Raw genomic sequence first — 27713 nt, 5'->3', positions numbered from 1 at the left:
AAGAGTTTTAATTTCGAGGTTCTACAGCCTGAACGCACGGACTTTTGTCCCCATGTTCGTAAGGGAGCCACTCGCACGCATTAAACTATCTCATGAGAAATGGAAAGCTTTCATGTTTATGTTTTAAATCTGTTTTTCATTTTCTACAAATTTTCATTCTGTCATCTACATTCCTCCCAATCCCCGTCTCACCGCCGCTCACTCCTCCCTTCCCACCTGCTAGCATTCCCCAACAGCCACAACTTTTCATCCCAACCTCTATCCGCAGAAAAATCTGTCTTACCACCCATCCCATCTCATAATAAAAGCAAAAGAAAAGCAAAAAGCAAAGCAACGCAGACTATGATCAACCTTTATAGCAAATTTCGAGAAAAACGCACCGTACGCTAAGAAGAAAAATTCGCATCTAAAATGCCCATCTCAAACAAAAAAAAAGGACCGTAAAGATCAAAAACAAAAACTCCGCACGCTCGCTAATAGCAGCAACAAAATCCTCCGCACTCATCTCACTGCCCATGACTCCCCGCCTGATCCGGGATCCCCGCACCACGCTTAAACGCACCATACATATCCCGTCCATTCGTATCCACGGGCGGAAACCTCGCCTTGAGCTCCAGATCATCGAGCGGGATGTGCGAGCGGATATACTTCTCCCTGCCGTCATCATTCGGGTTGTAATCCCAGCTTGTGAATTTCCCGACTTTGAGGGCCGACCAGACAAGTCTGCGTTGGCGCTGCGAGACGAGGACGGAGGATGTGATGGTTTCAATGTCCCATTTTGCCTTGGCTTCGGCTTGGAAGGCCGAGAGGGTTTTGGAGACGTCGGGGGTGGTGAGGGGGTGTTTGGATGGGAGGAGGGCGAGGTTGATGAGTTCTTTTGGGTCGGATTTCAGGTTGTAAAGTTGGTCTGGGTCGGCGGGGCAGGTGATGTATTTCCAGTCTCCTCGACGGATCATCATCATTGGTGCTACGGTCCCTTCACCGCAGTACTCGGCAAACACGGTATCGGAACCTCCTGATCGACCTTCCAGGTGAGGAAGCAGGGAAGTACCATCCATTGGGAGACCGGGCCATAATTTCGTGTTGACGAGATCCACGAGGGTAGGGAGGATATCGAGTGTTGACACGTTTGCGCTGACGCGGTGGGGTTTAAATGAGGCGGGGTGGTGGATAAGCATGGGGACACGGACGGAAGACTCGAAATAGGACATCTTGTACCATAATCCTCGCTCACCCAACATATCGCCATGGTCACCGCTGAAGACAACAATGGTGTTTTCGTCAAGTCGACAATCCTTGAGAGTCTGGAGGAGTTTTCCAATGCAGTCGTCGACGTAGGATACGGCTCCGTAGTACGCGCGGCGAGCTCGCTTGATTTGCTCAGGGGTAAATTTCTTGTCCCAGAGGTCGCAAACTTTGAGAAGACGCTGAGAGTGGGAGTCTTGTTCGTCTTGCGGAATATTGACTTCTGGGAGTTCGATATCAACTCCTTCGTACAAGTCCCAGAACTTCTTCTCGATGGTATACGGGTCGTGAGGATGGGTGAGGGACACAGTCATGCAGAATGGTCTAGCGCCAGGGCCTTGGCGGACATGGTCATAGAGGAATTGCTTTGACCTAGAAAGATCAGAATGTTTTCTTCCAAAGTTGGGAAGAAACTCACTTGAACATGACCTCCTCGTCATAATCCAGCTGATTGCTCCGAACACAAACACCTGCTTGTAAAATCGAGCTGGCATTATGATACCACTCCAATCTCCTCTCCGGATCCTCCCAATTGACATTCCAACCATAATCTCCTGGGTAGATATCGCTCGTCAACCTACTTTCATATCCATGTAGCTGCTCCCCAATAAAGTGCATCTTCCCCGCCAACGTCGTCTCATACCCAGCTGCTCGCAGATAATGTGCGTATGTAGGAACACTTGGATCGATGGAGCACGCATTATCGTAGGAGCCAATCTTCGTAGGAAGCTGACCCGAAACCATAGACATCCGTGACGGGGCGCATAGTGGTGAGGGACAGTATGCCGAGTCAAAGACCACGGCTCCTTCGGCCAACGCATCGATATTGGGTGTCTTGATCTGCGACTTGGGGTTGTGCATCTTCAGCAGCGGAGCCGCCAGTTGATCTGCCATGATGTACAGGATGTTGGGTCGCTTGGCTGAGACGAGTCGCGGGGGTGGCGTGGTGGAGGGCATCGTGGAGGGCGTGTCTCGAGGGGAGGGTGGGACAGTATTCAGATCGGGAGCCATTGTTGGTTGAGAAGGTGAGGTTGTATTGGGGTTGTGGGGGTTCCGAGGATTGTATTTGAAGCGGCAGAACTGACGTGATCGAGATCGCTATGTCGTGATTCTAGATCGTGGGGAATGTTGTGTAACTCGGCCGCAGGTTTTGATTTGGAGATCCAGATCAGATCAGATCAGAGTAGAGTGATGTGTGTGTGGATAGAGGAGGATCAGATAAAGACGTGAGAGACAGAGTGAATCGTGTATTATAGGAGAGGGCTTGAGATCTTGTACGGAAGGAAAAGCAGTGAATGATAAATCAAAAGGAAGAAGGAGGACGAGGGGAGAATAGATACAATGGCGGTCAGGAACGTAACCAGGAGCACAACAGGAGGAGAAGAAAGGAGAGAGGAGGAAAAGGAGCAGAAGCAGGAGGAAATGAGACAATCAATACTCGTCGTCCGCACTCGCATTGCATGGTGGCAGCGACTCAAGACTCCCACCAACATCCGCAGTGGCCGTGGCAGAGTGGCAGAGTGGCAGCGTATGTGGGGACGTTCGTCGATGTCGCAAATTCGTGTTGCGATTGCGATTCCACCACCGATTTCGTGATCAGACGACACTTTCCCCTTTCCGGCCATTTGCGCTGATAATAAATATTTATGAACCAGGCACAACGTTATGCACCAGGCACCCAGGCCCGCCGTCACAATTTCCCTCGTATAAAAAACCGCATTCCCCTCGAAAGAATATCCTCATTTCTGGCATGCCGCCCGGAAATGCCTTTCTCGAGGCTGAGTTCAAAATTTGTGCGGTTCGATCCTCCCTTTGTCGCAATCGCCAATGTTGGAATAGATTCACTTTTGCCGGATCCGGAAAAGATTCCCTCATGAACCAGGCATCCGCACATACAAATGGACAACACCAACACCACAACACCACCCACGACGGCCACGAGAAGGGATTTGCTTTCGGCGTGCGGCTTCCCCGGTATTGGCCCAGCCCGACCGTGAAGAACAAACACCACCATGTGATGCATGCGCTGCATCACATCATGCGTGCTGCTGAATGAGTCACGACAAAGGAACGAGTAGGTTAAGTCGCCTTCGGGTGGTCACCACGATGATTTCTCATCCTTCCTACGATCTCCTATGTCACTCTCGATGTCACAAAGGCAAAACGGAATCGTTCTCAGCCTTGCAGATGTCATGAATACAAAGGCCGCTCGTTGCCCATACACATTCGCGGATTCTGCGCAATTGAGCCTTGCGATGCGCCGTCCTCCTCTCGCTCCCGATTCCTCGTCATGGTTGCTGCACTCAGGGACCAGAGCTAGACTCGGAGGAGTTAGATTTGCTGCTGTGGATGCAAACGCCATTTTGGGAAAGAGTCATTGGTTGTTTGGCCAGGGGGGTTGACAGTAGTGGGAAGTGATGGCATGTGGTTGGTGTGAGTGGGGGAAGAGGAACACGCGAGCTGAATCTTTTTATCTGAACCTTGAGATAAGATGATGGAGAATCCATACCAAGATGCAAGGCGTCTGGATGTTTCAATCAAATGTTGAGAAGGGCGAGAAGATCGACTTTGAGAGGATACATCATTGCCACTCAAATGCCACTGTCTTGGCTGTATCAACGCCCAGTGGCGTTTCGGCGATGATCTCAATCTGTGTTACATTTCCCGAAACCTTCGTCAGATGGACCGAGTTGCCACATGAAGCGAAGGATTCCTTTCGTTGGGCAGCATCGGGACTGACATTCCTTCATGCTTTCGTGTCGTTGGTTGAATCACTGTTACCTTGAGTATCTTTCAGCTTGTTGATTTCCTGGCTCGATGATCTCGTTGTACTGATTGGCGCTTTCGGGGCACTAGCTTGAAGTTCATGCATGATAAGGAAGAAGGAACTTCAAGCCGACGAGCCGCATTTGCAGATTGTAGGCGTATCTTCTGCTTTCTACAAATTGGTAACGGGGCGCTGATTCCGCATACAGCATTGGCCCATGCGTCGTTGCCAAGAACCACCACCACTTGCTTTGATGTACTGCATACTCGAGCAAAGGAGAAACCCGGACCAGCAGCTGAGTCCGACATCGTCTTCTCACACGGACTTCGTTCACTTCTACTAGTGTATCATCTGACGTTTCTCTTCGATTTTCTAGATAACGTACTTGCTTCTGAACAAGAGAAGAGAGGTTCAGATGGACTTTTCTAAAAGTTGAAAGGGCTATTGAATGGACACGCTCAGTTCTACTATGTTGTGCATTATTGCCTCTAATCACTGCCATTTTGGTCACGAGGGACCATATTTTTCGTAGTCAGGAAATGACCAATCATAAGCATCAGATCTAGCTTTCGACACCTACACTGTGTGTGGATTTCGACCTCCGCAGAGCCGCGCCCGAGAGCTGCGGCTGAAAATCCTGGCCTCCAAATATCCCCACACCGAGAATTGCGGTCGGTTACACGTCCGCGTATCAGCTTGCATAGTGCAACGTTACTGATCTCTTCCGCCACCAAAGCACTTTCACACACCGATAGTCGGGAAAGTGGCCAATCATAAGCTCCAAATTTGGCCCGGGACACCTGTACACTGTTTGGATTTTGACCTCGCAGAGCCTCAAGCACATGATCGGAGATTTTGCTTTTGGCCTCCAAATTTCCCCAGTTCCTTTCATCTCTGCATGCGCCGCACAACCTCAGTGCGAATCAATAGCTTCCACTATTCTCTGAGACTGGTTCGAGAAATGGCTTTGCTGAAGCTCCAAGATCGGGCTGACTTATCCTACACTTGAATTCTCGAGAATATTGGACAGATATCCCCACACATACGAGAATAAAATCCAGCCTTACCACCAAGCTAAGTAGTTCTGGAACAATCATCTTCATTTCTACATCATCATTCTGCACATCCCTCTGAAGATCAAGTAAGCAATACACTAGAACAAGATCAAGACCTGCTGCAAACGTGCACCTGTTCATTCTCTACATTTCATTTCAGGGACTAGTGGCTTGCTTTGTCATATCTCAGTGCGCACAATAGGCGGACGAATCACACTCCGTCTTTCGCTTTGTTCACACACCTGTGCCTCTGAGATTTCTTGCACCAGGCTGCAGTAAGAGTGCGTACATAAGGCTGAATTGGCCTCCAATTTCGCAACTGAACAAATGAAAATCATGATCTGCCGCCGACGCTAAGAGAATCCCTAAGCCTTGCATAAGGTCCTCATACTTACTTTGATTCAGAGTAGAGTCATCTGTAAAGTCACACTCTACCTCACTAGGCCCGGAACATCAGGCACATGGGGTCAGATTAACCTGGTGCAGTATAGGAGACCACGGCTTCGTGGTCTCCTGGTTCTTAGTAAGGAGAGCCTGTGGCAAAGAGAGCGCTTTGTTCATGGCGGAGCCTGCTCTAAGTCCACTCGAACAATGGCTTAGTGCCAACAAAGCACAATTGATCACACTAAGCGACACTTGAACAAAACTTAGACACCTTTGTCACATGCCTGTTCTTGATAAAGAGATCAACTCTTATTTACTTCATTGTTCTATGCTGGTAACAATAGATCAACTGCAGAACGTGTTGGCCATCTGCCTCGGAACAGCATCAACAACACTCACTCTTACAAACTTAACCTCGTCGTTGGATTCTTTCAAAGCAAACCCGCAACAAAATCTCTCCACCAACCAAAACAACCACCCAACAGCAAACTACAGACCCAAGTTTCACTTCCGCAATGGAATATGAAAACGAGCAACCTGCTGGCGCTCCATCTTTCCTCCAACAGGTCCTAGCCTCCTGGGATCCATGGAAACGATTCACCGAGCCGCAAGGAACGCCCTCCCCACCAGCCTCCCAACCCATCCCAACCCCCGACTCAACAGCTGCTCAACTCGCGTCTCTGCGCCACCTCCGCATGGTCGCCAAGCTCCATGACACGGAGTTCAGAATGATGGAGATGTACCTGAACGCCTACGACTCCCAGTATGAAGGTGCGGAGTCGCCATCCGAAGTAGAAGTCGACGAGATGGATGGCAAGATCGCTGCTCTGGAGGAGCGGTTGAGGATTGAAGGTGTGGAGGATGTGAGGGAGTCGACGAGGGATGAGCTTGCGAGGGCGCTGGTGACGTTTGAAGCTGAGAGCGAGTCATCGTGGCTTGTGATTGACGAGCGCCAGGCTGTTAACTTGAGGGACGAGTCTGGGTTGAGGAGGGTGGAGGATCTGGACTATCTTGACTTGTAACAGTGACTTGTAGAAGTAGAAGTATACAATGTATAACAAAATATGCCCAGATATTTATTTTTCAGATGAATTTTGTGACCCCGACGTTGAAACCAACCAACAACATCTCAGCTCTTTTGGCTCAGATCGACTTTTCTTTTTGCTCTCTCGCGACAACCAAGGCCCCCACACTTGCCTTTCCCCCGAATCTCTTAAGCCCGTATATATTGATTGCCTAACCACTTGATATCTAGCCTCCAAGTACGACATATTGCGAAAATCTAGTTTTCATTCAAAAGCCCAGATAGGGAAGTTTCAGTTCAGAAGCATTTGTATTCCAAGACTATCACGCACTCAAAACAATATTGAGTAAGTCATACTCATTGCATTGCTAATGTACTCAATATTTCCATGCCTGTAGCAAATCGCACAACAATTGCTGCTTCTTGAAAAGTTCACACCAGAACTCTAACTCCTCCCATGCATCTTCCTCACATGCTCCACCATCTTGTCTTTCCTCCCTGTTCTGTACCGACAAGAACCACGAGCACATTTCTCTTTCACTCCATGGACAGTGGCGACGTGACGCTTTAATTCGTATGCGCGATTGAATGTGGTGGTGCAGGTGGGTTGGGGGCATGCAAGTCTTTGCTTTTGGTGATGGAGACTTCGGTTTACCGCTGGTGATGATGAAATTGGGGTTGTGGGAAGTGGGCCTATTGGAGATCGCGTTTGAGATAAAGTGGTGGCACTGATGGGAGAAGACAGGGTTACTGATTCGAATTGTGTCCTCCTTTGCCCTAGTAGGGAGCTCGTTTGGTGCGGTGGTTTGCGGTGCTATTGTCATGGACATGTGATTGTCCAGAGTCCGCGGCTCAGATGGGTTGTATGGAAAGTTTTCCAGATCCAGTGCAACATTATGGTGCTCTGGTTGATAAATTGAACATGGTTGTTGCTGAGAAGGATCAAATCCAATATGCTGATACTGAGGCTGATATGCAGGATACGTATGTTGCTGAACGTGATCCAGGCCAGGAAAGTGTTTGAGCTGAAGAGAAAGAGAGATCGAACGACAGAAACCGAGAACTTTGCCATCTTTTTGAAATTCTTCGAAATGTCGGAGTGATCCTCACTCCAAGCTCTATGAGGACCGCTGCGTCCATTCCGGGACGAGCGGTTGTTGATATGAGCGGTGTTGCCTACCTACTTTTTGGATCCAAGGCTTTCTTTCTCAGCTTCGTATAGGCACCCTACACCTGATTCGAAATCAGCGGTCCTGGAAACAATGTCAGTAGGCATACGATGTGTGCATAATGTGCTTGCTGCAGGTGTCTGGAAGAAAAGCCAGTCACGTGTAGTCAAGCGGTGACGACCGCTCCGACCATTTTGGGCCTAGTTTATCGCCCTGTCTCACTTTCTCAGCCGCGATGCCCAGACGGACTTTTGAGTCTTTTTCCAATTTCTTGTTTTGATTTCGAATCGAATGAGTTTGATCATTGTATTCGCAGAGCGGGCTTTTTGCGTTGTTGAACTACTTTGCCTCACTTTCCAACCCCAACTCAATCCGGCCTCAATCTCAGTGACCTTGCGTCTCTACAGCTCTCTGGCTCGGGCAGTACGTTATCAAGAAGCATCCGGAGCTTGCTAGTATCTAAGGAGGCATCCTGCTCAGCCACTGGCGTGTGGTGAGACATATTGAGATCTTGTCATCCTGTTGGCTCAAATAATTAGCCATGGAGCATGCCATGTCACATGAAGCCGATCTGATGGACTGGAGTTCCACTCTACTCCAGACTCCAAACATGAGTGACAATCTCTCCTCATTCATGCCCGTTGCTGGCAATGCTGGACCTGATTGGAATCCTGACACGACATACCCCACTCACCTCGATTTGCGGAGCAACGAAATGGACAGGACTGATTCATTCTTTGCGGATTGGCCAAACTTCCAAGAATCCATAATGCATGGCAGCGCCCATGAGTATACTTATGGAAATCCAGGATTCGCTAGTCCATCTTCTGCTCTTTCCGTTGGAAGTGGGCATTTGTCTATCGGCAGTGGAGCGAGCTCCAACCATTCCAGCTCAAGTTGGAGAGGCAGAAGCAAGATCAAAAAACTGTTCAGTCGAAGCTCTAGCAAGACTGGTGGTGCTAAGAGTGCCATGGAAGACGGGATGCCTAGCTGGAGCCTTAATGGCGCCAAGAAACACATTTCTCCTTCGCCGAGACGCACTGGGAGATTGACAGACGAGGGGCGAGCTGGAATGCGGCTGCTTAGTGGTAAAGGAGCTTGTTGGAAGTGTAAGATACTCAAGAAATCGGTAGGAAAACCCTTTTTGGACCTGCTGCTGTGAAGCTGATAAGTCTAGTGTGACCCAGGTGACCCTTGTAAGGAATGCACTTCCACGATCAAAGTGGCCTGGAAGAAGGTTGGCTGCCAAAGAGGAGCTCTTGGGGAGAATTATAAGCCAGTCCAGCTCTGCCCACTCTCAAGTTCGCTTGAAACAGCTTTCGGGCCTTACTCCTCAGAGGAAGAAGAATGGGAAGCGAAACAAGCCGAGGCGAACCGACTCTGGGAAGAGGAAATGAAAGCCCGTTGCGCCGAGATTGGAGCTACTAGACTAAGGATCCATCACCGGAGCTACTTACGTCATTTCCCAGCAGAAGAGCTCCCGGTTTTGTTGCTGAAAGGGGAGAAATTGAAGGAACAGGTAGTCAAGGCTATGAAAGAGCTTGCTCCTAGCCTCGAGGATCCAAAACGAAAACAAGAGGTCTTCATGCTTCTGTACCACGCATCCTTGTACGAAGAATGGTTCCAACCGCGGATACACCGCCAAGTGAGTAACATATACCCCCAAAATTCAACATTTGACTGACCTCAACCAAGTGTAATCTAATTCACCTCTCTATTCGCTGCTTGAATCACTCCTTAGATGCAATTCGGAGCCAGGCATCGCAAATCTCGCTCCACCATGCATGCAAGCCCCAAAGATGCCGCCTCCATTCCATCGCAAAACTTCAACAGTCATCTTCCAGATACATTAGATGCCCTCCACGAAGTCATGTTCAACAAATTGCAATTCGCAAAAGTTCGATCCTGGTGGCTGGCCATCTTCTATAGCCTCTGCATCCAAAACCTCGTCCGTATCAACCTGATCAAAATCAGCGACCAGTACTCCCTCCACGACGCAGATCAATGTTCAACCGCTAGGCTTCACCTGCACTCTTTCATCTCTCTATTTGAAGCAGTCTCGGCAGAGTATGATCCTATCACCACCGAAGACGACCCACAGGGTAATTTTAATGAGATTGTACTTGCAAGAATGGCTTTCAATCCTTGGCATTGGGAGGAACGAGGCATTCAGAGTTCTTCTGATTATTTGCGACGCATTTTTGATGTGGATCCGGAGTTTGACAAATGTACAGAACAAACAAAGGATGCAAACATAGATAGCACTTGATAGGTATGCTAAAACATATCCTTGTGCCGAACCCACCTCCTGCTCTGCACAGCTGCCTGCAACTTCATTTTTTTCTTCTCGATGCTCTTGCACTGCAAGAAAGGCGATTGGTTCCGCACAAAAACTTGAAACTCGAAATCCCCATGATTCCCCGTAGAGTCTCCTATCTACATACGTCTTATCTTTGTCAATAAGGATTTTGAAGGATCGTTATCTAAGTCGCTGCTGCCAATCTTGGAGAAATCCTCTTAGCGAGCCCCTGAATTTAGCGACCCTCCTCCTGAAACGATGGATTCATGGAAAACGTAGATTTTCTGGACCCTTAGGATCAAGATACATCATATCACAGTTCATGGGTGCAATGTGTAAGTATGTAACGAAAGTGCATGCATTTCCTGTTTAATGTGTTCTGCGAGACAAACAGAGAGAAGTGGCAGCAAGTCGATTTGCAGGAATTTAGAGGCCAGCTTTGTTTCATGAAGAAGTATACGAGTTGTATTACAACTCATCCCTGACGCCAATCTGCTATCTTGCTCGGTTCGTTTGAAGAGTGGTTGTTGTTGCTCTGGACTTGAATTCGCATAGACGCCAGAGTTGAATTTTCCATATAGTCATTTCTGCATTCGAAACGGGCCGACCCCAAAGTGAAGTCAATTTACTAACTATTGTTGGCAATTGTTCTCACTCCACAAGCCGTGCTGGTCTATCAATATGTTTGGGCTCACAAAACATGGTCGGATGTACCTAGCCTGCGCAAACCTCATACATCATAGCGAACAAATTGGGTTCACAACGGTGGGTTCTTTCACAAGAAATTGTGAAACCTTTGACGCTATCGAAGAGGTTTTGTTCAGTGAGACATCAGAAGCATACTAATTTACAATGAGACAAGCGCATATTGCTCTCCCTCCCTGTATCGGTGCAAACAAGAAATAAATTTTAGCAAGGCATCTCAGACCATCTCCACCGTGCTCTCAACGTTAACCGTCTTCATTGGATAGCTGCTGTGGTTATCCTTCATAGAGCCAACTTCGACACGCGTCAAGACACTCTCCTCATGTCCTAAATTCCCTAGGTCATAGCTCCCGTCTGTGAGGTGTGGCTTACTGTAAGGATCAGAGTTTTGACTGGATTTGTTTGATCTTGTCTTCGAAGAGCCAGTTCGCTGACCGAGCATTGAAGCATAACGGCTTGTAATGGACTTAGGTAGCTTCATTCCTTTGATAAATGGACGATAGGTTGGTACACAGCAGCAGAAGACTGCCATGACCGTTTGTATTCCAACCCAAAGACCCAACTCGTGGAGGTTCGCTTCAATGACCGTTAGCTAATCGTTTCCTAAGGTACAAAGGGTCGAATCATCTTACATTGGACGGACTTATAGACAAGTGCGATACGAATAAAGCCAATGATACCCACCCTAGAATTGATCAGCACCGGGAAAACTGTGTATACATGCTGCACTCACATCCCGCCTAACATGAATATCATGACAAGGATAATTTTCTCTCGTACGCTTATTCGCATCTCTCGAAGCATGCTGATCGGAAGTGCCATCATAACAAAGTCCAGTAGCGAGTTAGGTATTTCGATACCAAGCATAAAGGCGGCATAGTTGAAACATTTGCCTGGTACAATAGGGTCCCATGCCTTGTGAACTGGTCTGCATTGGAATACGAGGCCGAGTGTAGCAGCGATGAACCAGATAATGTTCAAGAAGCCAACAATACGGATGCTTATCGAGAACGACCTATCGATTGAGAAGATACGGGCGTAGAGGAAAAGAATACTGTTCTTCGCTGCCATCATTGAAGCAGGTATGAGGAGACCGGAAGCATATTCGGCCTAAATTAGATTAGCAGACTCCTGTTTGAATCTCTGGGTTACGAACTTTCAGAAATTTCACCAAGACAGGATATGGTAATTCGAGAGGAGAATAGCCAGAGCCATGATTTCCACCTGAGTGAAGTCAGTGAATGTAATCCAGTGCAAGCGACAAAGTCATACCCCATATTAGACAGCCGCAGAAGGCAAGAAAGAATAGAAGGGAAACCACTGCGAACCAGTCTTCATAGCCATATTTCTGTTGAGTTCGAGCACGAGCGACAAAACGAAGGATAACTGCAATTGTCGCAATTGGAATACAAAACGCTGCCAGAAGGGTATAATCCCAATGATAAGCGTTGTAAACTGTCATGGCGTCTAAGAAATACGATTTTGCTGCTTTCAAAGTCGAAAGAAATCGGTCGAGAATGGCCGAGCACAATTATCATCGATCAATAGGCCAGCTTTCCAACAGTCGTTCCAACATAGCTGAGCATAGGGGCATTTGAAAATCACATACCAATTGGCTGAGCCGTATCTCAGCATTCATGTAACCACACTTCTCGAAATCCACGGAGGCGAGGATCAGCTGTGCCACACTTACATTTTTGGGTGAGACGGCGAAGTGCAGCGCAGATAAAGATGACTTGCTGCGATTGGCGTGAAAATTAGTGTGCAGTGAGCGTTTGACCTGCATCCTGTTTCCTCATCCAGACGGTTCAACCATGGGCACTTGCTGATCCACAGCTGTCAACGCTCATTCTGGACACCAATACAAATGCCGAGTTGCATAGTGCAGCGACCAGCATTATACAACCTGTTGTTTCCTACCGCAAATGTTGCTTTCGATTTCTTGTGCAGGACTACGCCGTTCATGCGCAGAAGAAGAACATGATCAAACAGTTCATTGCGCAATGCCAACTTTAATTACCCTGTCGCTCGTAACCCACTCCAAACAATTGACGAGCTCATGGTCCACACGGTACGGGCCGCGTACGATATGCGGGGCTTGGGATACCTTGTAACTCAATCTTGCACGCCCCTTTCACTTTATCTCTTCGGGGATATGTTATGCACTGCCACGGAGCAGATACCTAAAAGTGAACATAATGGTGTTGCGGTGCTGCTTACGAGGGTAGGCTGCATGAGCCAATAAACCGGCTGTATGATTACCAACATTTGGAGGGTTACGGTGCATCTGTCAGATTGGGGGACTCGGTTAAAGTTTCCACTTCTATGTTGCTATCGTGTTGGACACGGAGTTTCATGTTGGTTCTCTGGGCTGACTTCAAGACTTGAGGAGCAGAACATTTGAGCTGATCTAGTATTCAAACGTCGATACAGTGTCGCCACTTGCGTATCCTCCGCACCACCAATACTGATACTTGGGATCCCCAAAGTGAAGTACCGCATACATTCACGCAAATTCTTCACAGGGCGCCGATCATCATAAGCCATGTCTCCAGCTCGAGCAGTGGACTCGCTGAAGGCAATCACACCGCGGCCAGTGGAGATGCAGGTACTGTGCCTAGGCCTTTCCCGTACTTCGACCATGAGTCAGTATAGCCTAACCTTACTGGCTTGAAGATGCTGAACGTACTGTATAGCGATGATGACGGCGATGAATCAATTGGGTTACAGATGCTATCATATGTTAGAGACAGGAGATAGTCAGAATATCAGAGAACGGCATTCATTGTGCTGGCGCGAGGCACTTGACTACAAGGTCAATGGGAAAGGCACCGCCTATACCGGTAAAGACTTTGATAAGATACTCCAACATTACAGCGTCAGTCTTATTCCGCCTTTTTCTCATCCTGCATCTGATGAACCTCCCTGCACCAAATGTGCTAATGCTACAGAGCAGGCTGTCGCCGATATGCCTTGTGTTAACTTCGCCGACGAGCTTGTAGCTCAATTTCCCAATGCCAAAGTCGTCTTGACTCAGCGAGACCCTGATGTTTGGGTCAAATCAGTAGAGAACACAATCTACTATGTGCTCAGTTGGAGAATTTGGCGTCTACTCTGTTATCTTGAACCGGTATATGATCTCTTTTCTCTGCCTACCACGTCTTCCTGGCTTTGAGTCTCTCTAATGGTTTGGTCAATATAGGACGGTATAGGCACAATACGCGATTGTCTTGAGCTCGCACTCGCCGATTGGACCTCCCCTCATCCATACACCGATCGCAAAGCACTCGCCGAGTACATGCCAGTTCATACGGCCCACATCCGCTCTCTCGTACCTCATGGATACCTGCTCGAGTTCCACCCCAAAGATGGCTGGGAGCCACTATGCAAATTCTTAGGCAAGGAAGTTCCCGATCGCCCATTCCCCTTTGTAAATAAAGGACGCAATGCGGCAAACATAATCAAGATTGGGATTGCTGTTTGGGCAGTCAAGAGGAGTTTCCCATATTTGGTGGGGATTGGAGTACTTTGGGCCGCTTGGAAATGGGCAGTGCCAAGTTGATGGAGCTACAAGTATGATGTGCAGTCTATCTAGACGAGTCGTCGCTTCAATGCATAGAGCAAATTTTCACTAAAACTTCACTTGACGATATCTCCTTCACTGGATAGCAAGGGGATGTTCTCCTTAAACTGTTCTGAATTGCTAGCTGCTTCACATTAAAGCAATTGATTCAACTCTGGCCGTTCTGGTTCAAGTGTCTGATTAAACTCCAAATCACGAATACTTTGACTTAGATTGATGGCTCTCAACAATTCTATTGCTAGATGCCTATTCAAAAAGAGAATTTTCAATGATTTCCACGTTAAAGTATCTTCTCTAAATCGCCTTCGATATCCTTTGCAACTGACAACCAATATTCAGTCACTAAGGTCTTCTTGGATTTTTCTCGTACATCAGAAACGTAGCCAACAGTGCAGCACCAGCAAAACCAGCCATCGCCCGCATCTGGGTATTATAACCTTCCGCATAGATTCGCCTGGTGGCATCCTGCAAGGACGGAGGGAACTCGTTTATGATTTGGGCTGACTGAAGAATTTCTCCAAGCTGAGAGGGCGAGAGCAGAGTCGAAAGAGCTTTAGATATGTGTTTGTTGAGTATGTTCGTGCATATTGCAATGCCGATGGAACCACCAAGGTAGCGAAATTGTCCAATACTCCCCATACCGACAGCTGGAAAGTGATGGTGGAGTTAGCTTGTGGCGATCGAAAACGTCGAAGATTTAATTGCAAAAAGAGAGAGCAAGGAAAAGCAGTAGCGTACCTGTGTCTTTCTTCTTGACGACCAGTGGGATAGCCATGATGGTACAGCTCCAACTGCTGCCGAATCCTAACCCAAGAATAACCTGGTAAAAGTAGATAATCTTCTGAACTTTATATTCAGTAGAGAGGTAGCTTGCAAGGACAAGGCCAATGATTTGCAAGCTTGCACCGCCAAGTAAAACAAAGAATGGAGCGACCTTGAGATTTTGTACCAGGAAGCCAGCACTGAAGGCGCCTCCTGATGCAACAACTGTAAGTGCCAGAAATCGATATCCTGCTGTGAGAGGAGAATCGCCGTTGACGACCTGGAATCTTTGCGGAAGATTAATAACTACTGCGGTCATGGTCGCGCCGGAGAAGAGAGAGTTTCTAGGACAGATCATCAGTCTACCACCCACAACGCACAGTAGAATGAAGAGTACAGTAAAGAATGAAAAAGATGCGGGACAAAACACTCACAAAAGTACGCCCATCACGAATCGATCTGTAGCCATGCGCCAAGGAAAGATTGGTTCTTGAATCGTGTTCCTCTTGCCTTGATACCACTCCCAAGCAATGAATAGAAACCACAACAGAAACGAGATTATCAACAAAGACAATGTCACCGAGCTATGCCAGGAGTATTGAGTTCCCCCTTCTTCCAACGCTGTTACTAACAATATCGAAGCTCCAAGTAGAAAGACAAGCCCCATCAAGTCCACTCTCCGCAGGTTCCGCATGGTAAGGGCGTTCTTCTTGTGGGCTTGACTCGACGATTTGTGATTGGGAAAGTAAGCTGGCATCCCAAGCATGATAAGAACTAACGCTACCCCACCACCAGGTCCACTTCACAGCAATTCAATTAGCACAGGTATGATTTCAGGCACGGATGGAGCTCTTACTTGAGCAGAAAGATCCATCTCCATACACTGCTGCTTCCTTCATTGTGGTTGACTGCTCCACCGAGGAGTGGGCCAGCGAGATTCGATAGTGCCATCGTCGAGGATAGGATTGCGGCATAAAGTGGATATTTGCTGGTCGGCACCATTTCAGGTAGCACCACAAATGCCATCGAGTATAGACCTCCACCACCAATGCCTTGGAATGCGCGGAATATGATGCTGGCATATGTTAGCGCGTTCAGATAGCCATTTTTAAAAGGCGTCACTCACAGGCTTGTCATATCGTGAGTTAATCCACAGCCCAACGAAAAGGCAATGAAAACAATCAACACAATTACAGTAAAAGGTTTCCGGCCAAAGATATCACTGAGCTTTGCGATGATGACCAGGAATCCTGTAACCGTGAGTATATATTTGGTGGTTTGGACGTCCAGGGGACTTACCAGTATATGTCACCAAATACGCTGTGACAATCCAACTGCTGGAGCTAAAGCTATGCAAGGAATTCGAAATTGATACAAGTGATGTGCTCACAATGGTTGTCTCTAGGTTCGAAAGGAATAAATTGAGGCATACGCTAGTTGTTATTGTCAAAGAAAAATCGTTTAACCACAGGAAGGAATTGACAAACCCAACGAGGAGTGTTTGAAGCCTCCATCCAGTCAGATAGGATTCATTCTCTTGCTGGTTGTTGTTCCCCGTCTCTTCCACTTCAACTCTTTCAGAAGGTAGAACATCCTCATCAACTTCTTTGCTGCTCAAAGCAGAATCTTTTGCGTCGTGCGATGATAGTTTTTCAGACACAATGTCGTCCTTCAGAGAACCATTGCGTGGGATCTCATCTTGGGCCATCTCGAGCTCGAGGCGAAGTGCCTGCGTTAGGTTCAACAAGTGGCTTGATAGAGTGCCTAGGCAAAACAAAAGTAATTCATGGGTGGGCCGTGGGCTCGATGAAAGTTGGGCAGACCTGATCTCCTCCGGTCGCTGTGAATCAGCGGCTCACGACTGGGTATGGAAACAAAAATCTTCCTCCTCTGACACCTCCAAATGTTCCCTGAGTTGGTCTAGGATGCTGCGGAGGCCGGCTGATAATGCCGCTTTGCCCTACAGGGGCCAACAAACGTTCGCCACAGCCACACATATGCGCGCATACCCCAGAGATCTCGGCAGAGTTATACGACCATTCGCAACGGTTTATGCAGGTTTGACCCTGTCACCAAATGTGGGATGGATAAAGTACTCGGTGAAACTCAGCCAATCACCAAAAACTTGCAAACAACTGCCAAAATCACATTCCACTTAGGCTTAACACACGAAGCACCTAGATAATTTCACAAAGAAAAAGTATACAAGAGTGTGGAATGGCATATGACTGAAGACATAATGTAGCCTTAATGTAGCCTATACTGAAGGTAAAGATCATGGAAAGCTGTATTCCTTCTAATGATGTAGGTTTCTATTGCAACAATGTTGCTTTCTCAAGGACCTCGCGTATGCATGAGGCCATTTCCGATACAAGAGCAGCCCCACGAGGCACTTCGTGCCCGCCTTTATGATCCAACATAACCCTTGACCGCTGATCACAGATTCGGCTCAGATCTAAACTTTCTTGTACGAGTGGATCTTTCGAGCCGAAGATATGAACAGTTGGAATCTGAATAATCTCCCCATCTTCGTCCACACTGAGTATCCTACCCTCACCGCCGCTGTGCAGACCATAAGTTCCACAGATAAAAATAGCGCACTTGAATTCGGAGTTGGGATCTGGAGCTGGGTCGAGTGCACGCTGGGCAATGTACGATGCAGCGAGGCTGGCGCCTTGCGAGAACCCAAGGACGGCATCGAATGGTCCGTTGTGGATAATGTAATCATGCAGGTCCTGCAGCGCGGTTCGGAGACTGTCGATGTTTCTTTCAAAGTATGCAAAGCATTCGCTTTGGGTTGATGCAAGGAGCAGATTAGTTTCTTGCGTGCAATAGGCCTGTCAGTAAAATCTTTTCAATCATGGTGCATTGTTCCCTGTATCAAGGATGCGGCTGGGAATCTTACCGGCGTGTGGGGGCCATGAGATCGTGCCATCAACATATTCATACTCGTAGTTTTCTGACCTCAACTGGTAGCGTATAGCGGCTTACTCGTTATCAGCATTTGGAGCTCTTGCTTGGGAAGTAAGGCAAATTGCACCTCCGTACTTACCTGTCTGCAGTTCGAAGATCTGAGGGCGCAATTGTAATTAGAGACATCTTTCCAATTCGAAGCGCGAATGAGAAACATGCCGTTGTGTTGTGCCACTTTGAAAGACAGGGAATTTTACGTACGTGACTGTTCGTCCCTGCTCCATGAAGGCAAAGAATTCTCATATCTGAAAGCTTTGTTGACGATGACTGATGAAAACGATGGTTTGGAAATTCAAGTGATAAGTTGGGATACCAAGTCTCGTCGGCATATGGATAAATAACATTACGAGGTGGCCAATTACGATCAGGGACGTAGACCAACTGTCGACCTTCCGCATCTGATCCAGGGGACCTAGGGCTTTATATCTCCACAAAACGCACGCTGCCTTGCTCGTTCATCTGCACCAGCGAGTTCCTATTTGAGCGCATATGCATAGCTGCATCCGTGTATACCAACGTACAGGAATGAATGGGAGCTCCCCGCGGGTCTTTGCGGTCTACAATAGACGTTTACAGGAGGATGCAAGCTGCAGGTTGGTGATTCCATGACTCGCTTAATCCGATTTAGTAAGTCAACTCCGCCCTGAAGCAGAGGTTATCTCCAAAATACGGCTTGGAACCCTAACTCTGCTCGACGATCTTTGACAATGTCATATGATAGGCGTATCATTCCTGTGACTTTACCGCCCCTTTTCCATCCCGTCCTGTTGGATATTATCATGTTGATCTTGCCAATCACACAGCGCATATGCAATACAAGCTTGGCCAGAAGTTTGACCAGCATGCCTTTTCTGGGTCACGGTAGGAAAAACGACTGCGATGTAGCTGCGGACGTTGTATGTTTCGAAGGCCTGGAAGTTTCAAGTCCCCACAAACGTGCCACCGCTTTGGAAGGATATCGTGCATTAAGACGTGATACTTACATTTTTTATCTCACACCTGAACTCCGAATTTAAACCAACAAAGCCGTGGTATAGACGGACTCTACAATGGCAATCTCGCATGATTCGTGTCATGATAGCACTCCTGCCAACGGGAATATCAAGGGGACGTTGTGCGAAAACTCCGATGATTTGACGGAGACGAGCGTGAGGATGAATATGAGTACAGCCACCAATGGTTCAAGTAACTCGGTGAAAACCCCAGATCCTGCCCAAGATGATCCAGTTGTTATTATTGGAATGAGCCTCAAATTTCCCCAAGATGCTGTCTCTGTGGAATCTTTCTGGAAAATGTTGATGGAAGGAAGATCAGCCAGCTCTGAAGTTCCCAAAGATAGATACAACGTGGATGCATTTTATGCACCCGGGAAAAGCAAAACTGGAATGGTATGATCTAAATTCCCTCTGCTTATTTCTTATTCCTCAACAATTTCTTAGGTGAACGTTAAGGCGGGGCACTTTATTCGAGATGATCTTGCCGCCTTTGATGCTCCCTTCTTCACTATGACTCCGGGCGAAGTAGCTTGCATGGACCCTCTACAGAGATGGCTCTTAGAAACTTCATATCAAGGACTCGAGAACGGTAATGTCATTTATTCCAAGGGCCACGGTATCGAAGCTGAACCACGTTGACTAGCGGGGATCCCAATGGAAGAAGCGAAGGGATCAAAAACATCTGTGTATATCGGATCATTTTTGGATGAGTACGGTATGGTCTTAAATAGAGACCTGCAGATGTCACAGAAATACAAGGCGCCTGGAACTGCAGTTTCCATGCTTGCTAACCGACTGAGCTGGTTCTATGATCTCCGAGGTCCGAGTATTGCCCTGGACACTGCATGTTCCAGTAGCTTAGTTGCATTTCATCTCGCTTGTCAGAGTCTAGTAACTGGAGAGTCCGAAATGGTAGGCCTCTCTTGAGGACAATGTATTTGGCATACCTAACGATTCCATAGAGTATAGTAGGAGGTTGCAATTTGACTTACAATCCCGAGACGTCAATCTGTCTTTCTGACCTGGGATTCCTCTCTCCAGACGGAATCAGTTACAGTTTTGACGAACGTGCAAATGGATACGCAAGAGGCGAAGGTTTTGGAATCGTCATTTTGAAGTCCTTATCCAAAGCGGTCCGAGATGGAAATACAATACGAGCAGTAGTTCGAGCTACAGGATCAAATCAGGATGGGCGGACACCTGGTATTACGCAACCCAGCATGAAGGCACAAGAAACGTTGATTCGTGAAACTTATCAAGCAGCCGGCTTGGATATGGGGAAAACGGCGTTCGTTGAAGCACATGCTACTGGGACAACATTAGGAGACCCGATTGAGGCTGCAGCTCTGGGTAATGCTTTCAAGACTTCTCGAGAAACCATTTCCCATCTCCATGTTGGCGCTGTGAAAAGCAACATTGGACATCTGGAAGGGGCTAGCGGTGTTGCAGGCTTAATCAAAACAGTACTAGCGCTTGAAAGGGCAACTATCCCCCCCAACGTTTGGCCGAGGAATCTGAACAAGAGGATACAAGCAGAAACTCTCAAGTTGAAAGTAAGTGGCTAAACCTATTCAATTTCTGCTTTACGCGATTAACTTTCGAAGTTCCCTACGAAACCTATTCCTTGGCCGACTAGTGATCTGCGCCGAGCATCAGTCAACTCATTCGGCTTTGGTGGGGCAAATGCACATGTAGTACTTGATGATGCTTTTCATTACTTGCGAGACCACGATTTGATCGGAAATCATCTGACTGCTGTCGTATTGCCAGCAGCAGATAGCATCGCCGGGGGAAAGCCCATTGTCAATACGGAAGACACAGGAAACAACATAGCGAACTTGGCAACACCAAAATTGTTTGTATTCTCGGCGCCGGATGAAGATGGTCTACGCCGTGTGACATCAACATATCAATCTCAATTGCTCTCTCATTGTACCGCGGAGTATATCAGCGACCTTGCATACACCCTTTCGGAAAAGCGTATGAAATTTCGATGTCGGTATTCAACGGCGGCCAGCTCCATTGATCAGTTGAAGCGAAATTTGGCAGAGCAACAAGATTTCGTTCAGTCAAAGCAGACGCCTCGGATATGTTTTGTTTTCACGGGGCAAGGTGCCCAATGGTATGCAATGGGCCGGGAGTTGCTAAGGTACCCTGAATTCAGACGGAGCCTAGAAGATTCGGCGAGCATATTTGCAGATTTGGGTTGCCAATGGTCGCTCGTTGGTACTTATCCCCCCTCAATCTCTTTTGCACCAGCGTCTAGCATCTAACAGGTTGCAGAGGAACTACTGAAAGATGAGACAACAACAAACGTCAATAATGCCTCACACAGCCAGCCGATCTGTACCGCCATTCAGATTGCACTGGTACAGCAGCTCTCGGTGTGGTCTATCAGCCCATCTGTGGTAGTTGGCCATTCCTCCGGGGAAATCGCAGCAGCCTATTGTACGGGTGCGCTTTCGGTTGGCTCTGCTTGCAAAGTGGCATACTTTCGTGGCTTTGTCGCAGCAATCCTCGAAAGATCCGCAACTCCGGGCTCAATGTTAGCCGTTGGTATGTCAGAAGATGAGGCAAATGCTTTTCTTAACAAATTGCAACTTGAAGACGGGCAGGTAACAGTTGCTTGCATCAATAGCCCCAAGAGTATAACACTCTCGGCGTCCAAATCCTCTATTGATATGCTGCAAGTCTTATTCGAAAAAGAAAACATATTCGTGCGAAGGCTTCCGGTGCACGTTGCGTATCACTCGCCACAAATGGACGAAATTGCCGAGCTTTACAGGAAATTGATCTCGGAGCTCGACTCGGGGTTACCAGTCAGCGATGATCTCGTGATGTTTTCGTCATTGACTGGCTCAAAGATCTCCAATGAAGAAACTTCCAGGCCCAAATACTGGGTTGACAACATGATCTCACCAGTAAAGTTCTCTCAAGCGTTAGGGAACTTAGGTAATCAGGCAGCAAAGAAGTTACGCAAGTCACTAAAACCGGACAAGCTTCCTCCACCCGTCAACTACTTCTTGGAGATTGGACCACATTCAACATTGAAAGGAGCCATCAAGGCGACAATGGATTCATTGTCGAAACAAGACACAATCACTTATATGCCAACACTTGTCCGAGGCAAATCTGCCGTGGAGACTGCTGCAGAAGCTTTGGGAAACTTGTGGTGTCGAGGACATGAGGTAAACTTATGCTTGTTCAACGATTCAGAGGTCCCAAGTCGACAGAGAAACATGCTCGTAGATCTTCCTTGTTATCCGTTTGATCACAGCAGAAAATTCTGGTTGGAAAGCAGGCTGTCGAAAGGTCTCAGATTTCGTCAACACGCTCCTCTCCCTGTGCTCGGAACAGCAGTCGCAGATTGGAATCCTCTGGAGCCAAGATGGCGGAATATCATCACGCTTGCAGAGAATCCGTGGATCAAGGATCATAACGTTTGAAAACCTCGATACCCAAGAACCATTTTCATGCTAACATATTTGCAGGTGAATGGTGCAGATATCTATCCCGCTGCAGGAATGCTGGTCATGGCCATGGAGGGAGCCCAACAGATGTCGGATACCAAGTCGATCATCAAGGGATATCATATGAAAGATGTATCCATCAAGAAAGCGCTTGTCTTCCCCACCTTAGACAATGGTCTTGAGGTCCAGTTGTACTTTCGGCCTGGTAGGGAGCGAACTGGCAGCTTCCTCAATTGGAGCGGCTTCCGAATCTGTGTGTATGAAGATAAAGAGTGGTCCGATATATGTACGGGATCCATAGCGATCGAGTACCAGAGTGGCGCCTCAAGTTTCACTGATGGACGCGGAGTCGAACTAGCGATGTCGAACTATCAGGAAGAGTGTCGAGAAATGGCAGAGAGGTGTAGATCTCCGATAGAGCCACGGATCTTCTATTCGCACTTGAAAGACTTTGGCCTGAACTTCGGTCCGACATTTCGTTCCCTTACCAATCTCCGCTTCAATGATCATGGCGATTCACTAGGAACAACTGACATACACCACTGGCAGTCTTCATACGGGCAAGACGACTCAAAGTCTCCCATAATGCATCCCGCAGCACTCGACACCTTTCTTCAGCTTGCGTGTCTGGGTTTGACCAAAGGTGGAAAAGAGACACTTCCAACCATGATCCCAACAACCTTTCGAAGTCTCTGGATATCTGCAGATATTGCCAATCAAAAGGAAACAAGTCTTATGTCTCTTGACAACAGTATAGCTTCCAGTGTCAGAATTTATACAAAGTCCAAGCTGCAAGGGTTCCGAGATGCCCATTCGACAGTTATCGGACAGGATGCGGAAAGTCAAGCCATTGTTCTCGTTGGAGATGTCAACTTTACCGGCATTGCAGAGCTTGAAGCGAGATCACAGTCCGTTGCGCCTCAAAAACTGTGTTACAAGGTTGAATGGAAGCCGGATCTTGACCTTATGGAAAGGGATGATGTTTATTCATTTTGCTCAAGCGGCATAGAGTTCTGCCCTCCATATGCCGACATGGATCATGAGAAGTCTCTTTTATGTCACTTTGGATTGCGACAATTGGTCGAGGACGTACAGAAATTTAATGGTCAAATGTTAGAAATCAAGCCGCATCTTCAGAAATATCTTCACTGGGCAGAACATCGACTGTCGACAGACCAATGGACAACTCAGATGCAAGACGAAGTGTCTCGAATGCCACTTTCTGAATTACTGGAAAAGGTGGCCCATAACGACCCACAAGGCAAGCTTATGGTCAATGTGTTGAATAATCTTAACCGAATCATGAAAAGGGAAGTAGATGCGCTCGAAGTGATATTCCAAGAGGGCTTGGTCAATGAATACTATCACTTCACATACGATATCACCTCGGGCTTCGACGAAGCTCTTCGCTTCATCGACACATTGGCACATAAGTCGCCAAGAATGAGGATCCTGGAGATTGGTGCAGGAACAGGTTCAGCTACTGGCAGGGTGCTTCGTGCTCTAACCAGGAAAGACAACAAAGATTCCGCGGAAAAGACTTATTTGTTTCAAGATTACACATTCACTGATATTTCGACTAGCTTCTTTGAGGCAGCGAAGATTAAATTCTCTGAATATGCTGAAGTGATAGAATTCAGAATTCTAGATATTGAGAAGGACCCAGCTGACCAAATGTTCGATATTGCGGAGTATGACTTGATTGTTGCGTCTAATGTAATCATCAATCCTGCGCTTGGTCTAACATCTGCTCACAATTATTCATAGGTGATACATGCTACCGCTAGCCTCAATGCAACCCTCCAGAATGTCAGGAAGCTTATGAAACCGTAAGTCATTCCAGGGATGGCAGTGATTGAGGAAAATCTGAGTATTGGTGTAGAGGTGGAAAGTTCGTCTTGTTCGAATTGACTGTCCCCGACAACATAGTTGAAGGCGTGATCTTCGGCCTGCTACCTGGATGGTGGTTAAGTTAGTTTTATCTTTCTTCATCGTTACAGTAACTGACATGTGTCCAGGCACAGAAGAACACCGACAATGGGGTCCAATGGTGACCCGAGAGACCTGGAACTCCTATCTTAAATCCGCTGGATTTACCGGCCTCGATCTGGCGTTTCCGGCCCATGACGAGACGGCGAAATGCCATACCATGATTTCTACTGCATCAGAAGCTTTCGAATTGATTTTCAACATTCCAAAAGTAGTCATTCTGACACTTGGAAATTCTGCTCTCCAGAATAAGGCAGCAGAGCGACTGCAGTATTTGCTAAAAGATTTCTGTGGGGTTGCTGAGATCAAGTCTACGGTTGACGTTGAGTCTAGCTACGACGAACAGTCAATTTGTGTTCCTTTCCTCGAACTTGAACATTCATTCCTTGATCAAATCTCACAGGATGATTTCAATCTTCTGAAGCTTCTCTTCTCGAAGTTCGGAACGATCATTTGGGCCAGCTCCGAAATCTCATCAACGGCTAATCCACTAGGAGACATGATTACGGGTCTCGCTAGGTGTGTAAGAGAAGAGAATGGGACCACCAAGCTTGTGACCGTCAAGCTGTCGAGAATCCAAGACGTTGCTCGAGCAATGACCCAGATATTCAAAGTGATACAGAAAACATCACAGTCTTTATTGGATAAATGTGAAGTGGAATTTGCTGAGATTGATGGGTCATTGTGTATCAGCAGAATTGCTGAGTTCAAGGAGTTGGACGAATTCGTAAGTCGAAAAACGACCAGACAGCAAGCGCAAATGCAAAAATTTCGAGAAGGAGAATCGACTCCGATGAAGTTGGCTATTGGTCAACTTGGACTGCTCAGTACCCTTCAATATGAAGCTGATTCTTCTATCTTGTCTGGTTCGCTTGCACCCGACGAAATTGAGATAGAGGTCAAAGCTGCTGGGCTGAACTTCCGAGATGTCCTTATCGCATTAGGGCAAGACCCGGCTTCTTACCTGGGGATCGAGTGCTCTGGGGTGGTCATACAAGTTGGTGAAGAAGCAGCAGCGAAATTCAAGATTGGCGCTCGGGTTTGTTGCGTCACGGAGGGATGTCTCCGAACAAACGTTCGGTGTGACCACAGGATCGCAATCGAGATCCCTGACCACATGCCGTTTCAATCAGGTGCCGCCTTCCCTGTCGCTTACTCTTCGGCTTATTACTCCGTGACAAGCATAGCTCGTTTGCGGCCAAATGAATCAATTCTGATCCATTCCGGGGCCGGAGCTTTTGGACAAGCATGCATACAACTCGCGAAGCTCCAAAACGCCAATATCTTCACTACTGTCGGCACAGACGAGAAGAAAGAGTTTCTGGTAAAAACCTACGGCATCGAAGAAAGCAACATATTTTCAAGTCGAAGTCCCGATTTCGCACAAGGGGTCAAAGCACTCACGAACGGCCGTGGAGTCGATGTCATCATTAACTCTTTGGCTGGAGAAGCTCTGAAATGTACTTGGGACTGTATTGCTCCGTTTGGGCGATTTGTTGAGGTTGGGAAAAAAGATATCTACAACTTCGGGAACCTGCCGATGTTCCCATTCTCAAGAAATGTCACTTTCTCCAGCGTCGATATATTTTATATATACCGCAACTTTCGCCAAATTCTCACTGAGCTTATGGAGTCAGGCATGGCACTTTTTAGTCATGGGAAAATCACAGTTCCCAGTCCGATTGAAGTTTACCACGGCTCTGAAGTGGAAACAGCCTTTCGGTATTTGGAAAGTGGTAAGAGCAAGGGCAAACTCGTGATAGAGTTCCACAACGATGATATAGTCCCGGTTAGTAACAGTATTGTTATTTCGTGGTATTTGTCTCTGACGTATCTCTATCTTGTAGGTCGTATCTAGCAGCGGGCCTCCTTACAACTTGGACCCGAACTCTACCTACGTTATAGCAGGTGGTCTTGGTGGTCTCGGTAGGAGCATAGCTCGGTGGATGGTGACTAGATCTGCAAAGCACTTGATCCTCCTTTCACGATCAAAGCTACACAGTGAAGCAGTGGTCGCATTCCTCGCAGACTTACGAGATCAAGGGATTGACGTTGCTACCCCGCCATGTGATGTTGGGGACAGAGACTCTCTCGAGAGCGCTCTTCAACAGTGTGCACACATGCCGCCGATCAGAGGTTGTGTACAAGCATCTATGGTGCTTAAGGTAGGCCGTTTATTTTGTACCGTCTGCTTTCGAAATGTTACTGAAATAGCTATAGGACGCAATGTTCGCAAACATGACAGTTTCCGATTTCCAAACTGGTACCAAAGCTAAGGTTGACGGATCTTGGAATTTGCATACTCTACTACCATTAGGGATGGACTTTTTCATACTCTTGTCCTCTCTAGCTGGGCTGATTGGATCTCGTGGGCAATCCAACTATGCAGCTGGAAACACCTACCAAGATGGACTTGCGCACTACCGTAACAAAGAAGGGGAGAAGGCACTTTCTCTAGACCTTGGCAAACTCACCCGCATTGGGTATGTTGCCGAGAGGGAGGGCATAGAAAACGACGCAATTGGCGAAGTCCAGGAGAATGCACTTCTTGCGATGATGGAATACGCTTGCAACCCTGACCTGCCAATCAAATTAGGTTCACCAAGTCAAGTGGTCACTGGCATCGAGACACCTGCTGCACTCAAAGCTCAAGGCGTTGAAGAGCCCTATTGGATGCTGCGACCCATGTTCTCACCTCTTTATCGAACGTCTAACCTGCAGAGCAATAGCACCCAGGATGATACAAATGGAAGTGAAACGTGCAGTAAGAGGATCGCAACAGCAGAGACGTTGGAAGAAGCGACTGAGATAATCATTGACGGCTTGCAAACAAAATTGTCGAGAACGCTGGCTGTTCAAAAAGCCAACATCGATACGACAAAGCCAATGCACATCTATGGTGTCGATTCGCTATCTGCAGTTGAGTTGAGAACTTGGTTTCGCAATGTTGTTGGCGTTGACATCACTGTTTTCGATATTCTGGGCAATCAAAGTCTTGCAGATTTGGCAGCAACTGTGGCACCCAGAAGTCAATTTCTAGCGGAGGAGCTTAAGAGGATGAAGGAGGGCTAGGTGAATGGTTGAGAAGGAGAAAGTGGGACGAATATTCTCTTGGTGATATCTTGAAGCTAGCGAGTCTATGAATTATGTCAGAAATTTTCAACAGAGTCATTGGATGGAATTATCTCGAACAATCTTTCGTCCTAAAAAACCAGATTTTCTTATCTCAACAGACTCGATGTTTCAACCAGATATACCATATACTATTCAGAAAGGGTAAATCATAGTCCCAG

The 27713-nt window shown here is 47.3% G+C and overlaps 9 protein-coding genes across 9 annotated transcripts; 4 read left to right on the top strand and 5 right to left on the bottom strand.

The window, feature by feature from the left end:
* Positions 1–448: 448 nt before the first annotated feature.
* LY89DRAFT_271413 (choline-sulfatase) lies at positions 449–2375 on the bottom strand. Its single transcript, XM_018206368.1, has 2 exons — positions 1664–2375; positions 449–1617 (listed from the first exon to the last, which is right to left on the bottom strand). The coding sequence occupies exons 1-2, from the start codon at positions 2254–2256 to the stop codon at positions 507–509; spliced, it is 1704 nt and encodes a 567-aa protein (XP_018064517.1). The 5' UTR covers positions 2257–2375; the 3' UTR covers positions 449–506.
* A 3212-nt stretch (positions 2376–5587) lies between these two features.
* LY89DRAFT_271408 (uncharacterized protein) lies at positions 5588–6518 on the top strand. The gene has a single exon (XM_018206367.1). It carries the CDS (start codon positions 5967–5969, stop codon positions 6471–6473), a length of 507 nt encoding a protein of 168 aa, XP_018064516.1. The 5' UTR covers positions 5588–5966; the 3' UTR covers positions 6474–6518.
* A 313-nt stretch (positions 6519–6831) lies between these two features.
* On the bottom strand, positions 6832–7751 carry LY89DRAFT_689979 (uncharacterized protein). Its single transcript, XM_018216006.1, has one exon. The coding sequence runs from the start codon at positions 7303–7305 to the stop codon at positions 6853–6855; it is 453 nt and encodes a 150-aa protein (XP_018064515.1). The 5' UTR covers positions 7306–7751; the 3' UTR covers positions 6832–6852.
* A 130-nt stretch (positions 7752–7881) lies between these two features.
* LY89DRAFT_271405 (uncharacterized protein) lies at positions 7882–9947 on the top strand. Its single transcript, XM_018206366.1, has 3 exons — positions 7882–8773; positions 8822–9289; positions 9340–9947. Exons 1-3 carry the CDS (start codon positions 8186–8188, stop codon positions 9571–9573), a joined length of 1290 nt encoding a protein of 429 aa, XP_018064514.1. The 5' UTR covers positions 7882–8185; the 3' UTR covers positions 9574–9947.
* An 838-nt stretch (positions 9948–10785) lies between these two features.
* Positions 10786–12253, bottom strand: LY89DRAFT_787787 (uncharacterized protein). The gene is made up of 5 exons (XM_018223105.1): positions 11921–12253; positions 11805–11872; positions 11382–11758; positions 11281–11333; positions 10786–11224 (listed from the first exon to the last, which is right to left on the bottom strand). The coding sequence occupies exons 1-5, from the start codon at positions 12108–12110 to the stop codon at positions 10866–10868; spliced, it is 1047 nt and encodes a 348-aa protein (XP_018064513.1). The 5' UTR covers positions 12111–12253; the 3' UTR covers positions 10786–10865.
* Positions 12254–13023: 770 nt separating this feature from the next.
* On the top strand, positions 13024–14322 carry LY89DRAFT_656816 (uncharacterized protein). Its single transcript, XM_018212404.1, has 4 exons — positions 13024–13293; positions 13345–13526; positions 13605–13778; positions 13851–14322. The coding sequence occupies exons 1-4, from the start codon at positions 13194–13196 to the stop codon at positions 14208–14210; spliced, it is 816 nt and encodes a 271-aa protein (XP_018064512.1). The 5' UTR covers positions 13024–13193; the 3' UTR covers positions 14211–14322.
* A 251-nt stretch (positions 14323–14573) lies between these two features.
* On the bottom strand, positions 14574–16701 carry LY89DRAFT_710907 (putative MFS multidrug transporter; the record flags this gene model as incomplete). The annotated part of the gene is made up of 7 exons (XM_018217869.1): positions 14574–14878; positions 14970–15337; positions 15428–15793; positions 15850–16068; positions 16120–16243; positions 16293–16426; positions 16481–16701. 7 exons carry the CDS (start codon positions 16699–16701, stop codon positions 14574–14576), a joined length of 1737 nt encoding a protein of 578 aa, XP_018064511.1.
* Positions 16702–17371: 670 nt separating this feature from the next.
* Positions 17372–18209, bottom strand: LY89DRAFT_538876 (uncharacterized protein; the record flags this gene model as incomplete). Its single annotated transcript, XM_018208138.1, has 4 exons — positions 17372–17814; positions 17899–17979; positions 18046–18064; positions 18168–18209. Coding segments are annotated over 4 exons (585 nt in total), but the record flags the coding sequence as incomplete, so codon positions are not given.
* Positions 18210–19126: 917 nt separating this feature from the next.
* On the top strand, positions 19127–27626 carry LY89DRAFT_760997 (reducing type I polyketide synthase; the record flags this gene model as incomplete). The annotated part of the gene is made up of 13 exons (XM_018221532.1): positions 19127–19354; positions 19406–19550; positions 19605–19873; positions 19924–20514; positions 20566–21187; positions 21245–21276; positions 21322–22401; positions 22453–24147; positions 24199–24260; positions 24314–24402; positions 24450–26209; positions 26268–26585; positions 26641–27626. 13 exons carry the CDS (start codon positions 19127–19129, stop codon positions 27490–27492), a joined length of 7743 nt encoding a protein of 2580 aa, XP_018064509.1. The 3' UTR covers positions 27493–27626.
* Between the last annotated feature and the right edge of the window lie 87 nt (positions 27627–27713).

Source organism: Mollisia scopiformis (genome assembly GCF_001500285.1).
Source record: "Mollisia scopiformis unplaced genomic scaffold LY89scaffold_27, whole genome shotgun sequence".
NCBI classification, from domain to species: Eukaryota; Fungi; Ascomycota; class Leotiomycetes; order Helotiales; family Mollisiaceae; genus Mollisia; species Mollisia scopiformis.
The sequence above is the reverse complement of the archived record's forward strand: the minus strand, read 5'-3'. Positions and strand labels throughout refer to the sequence as shown.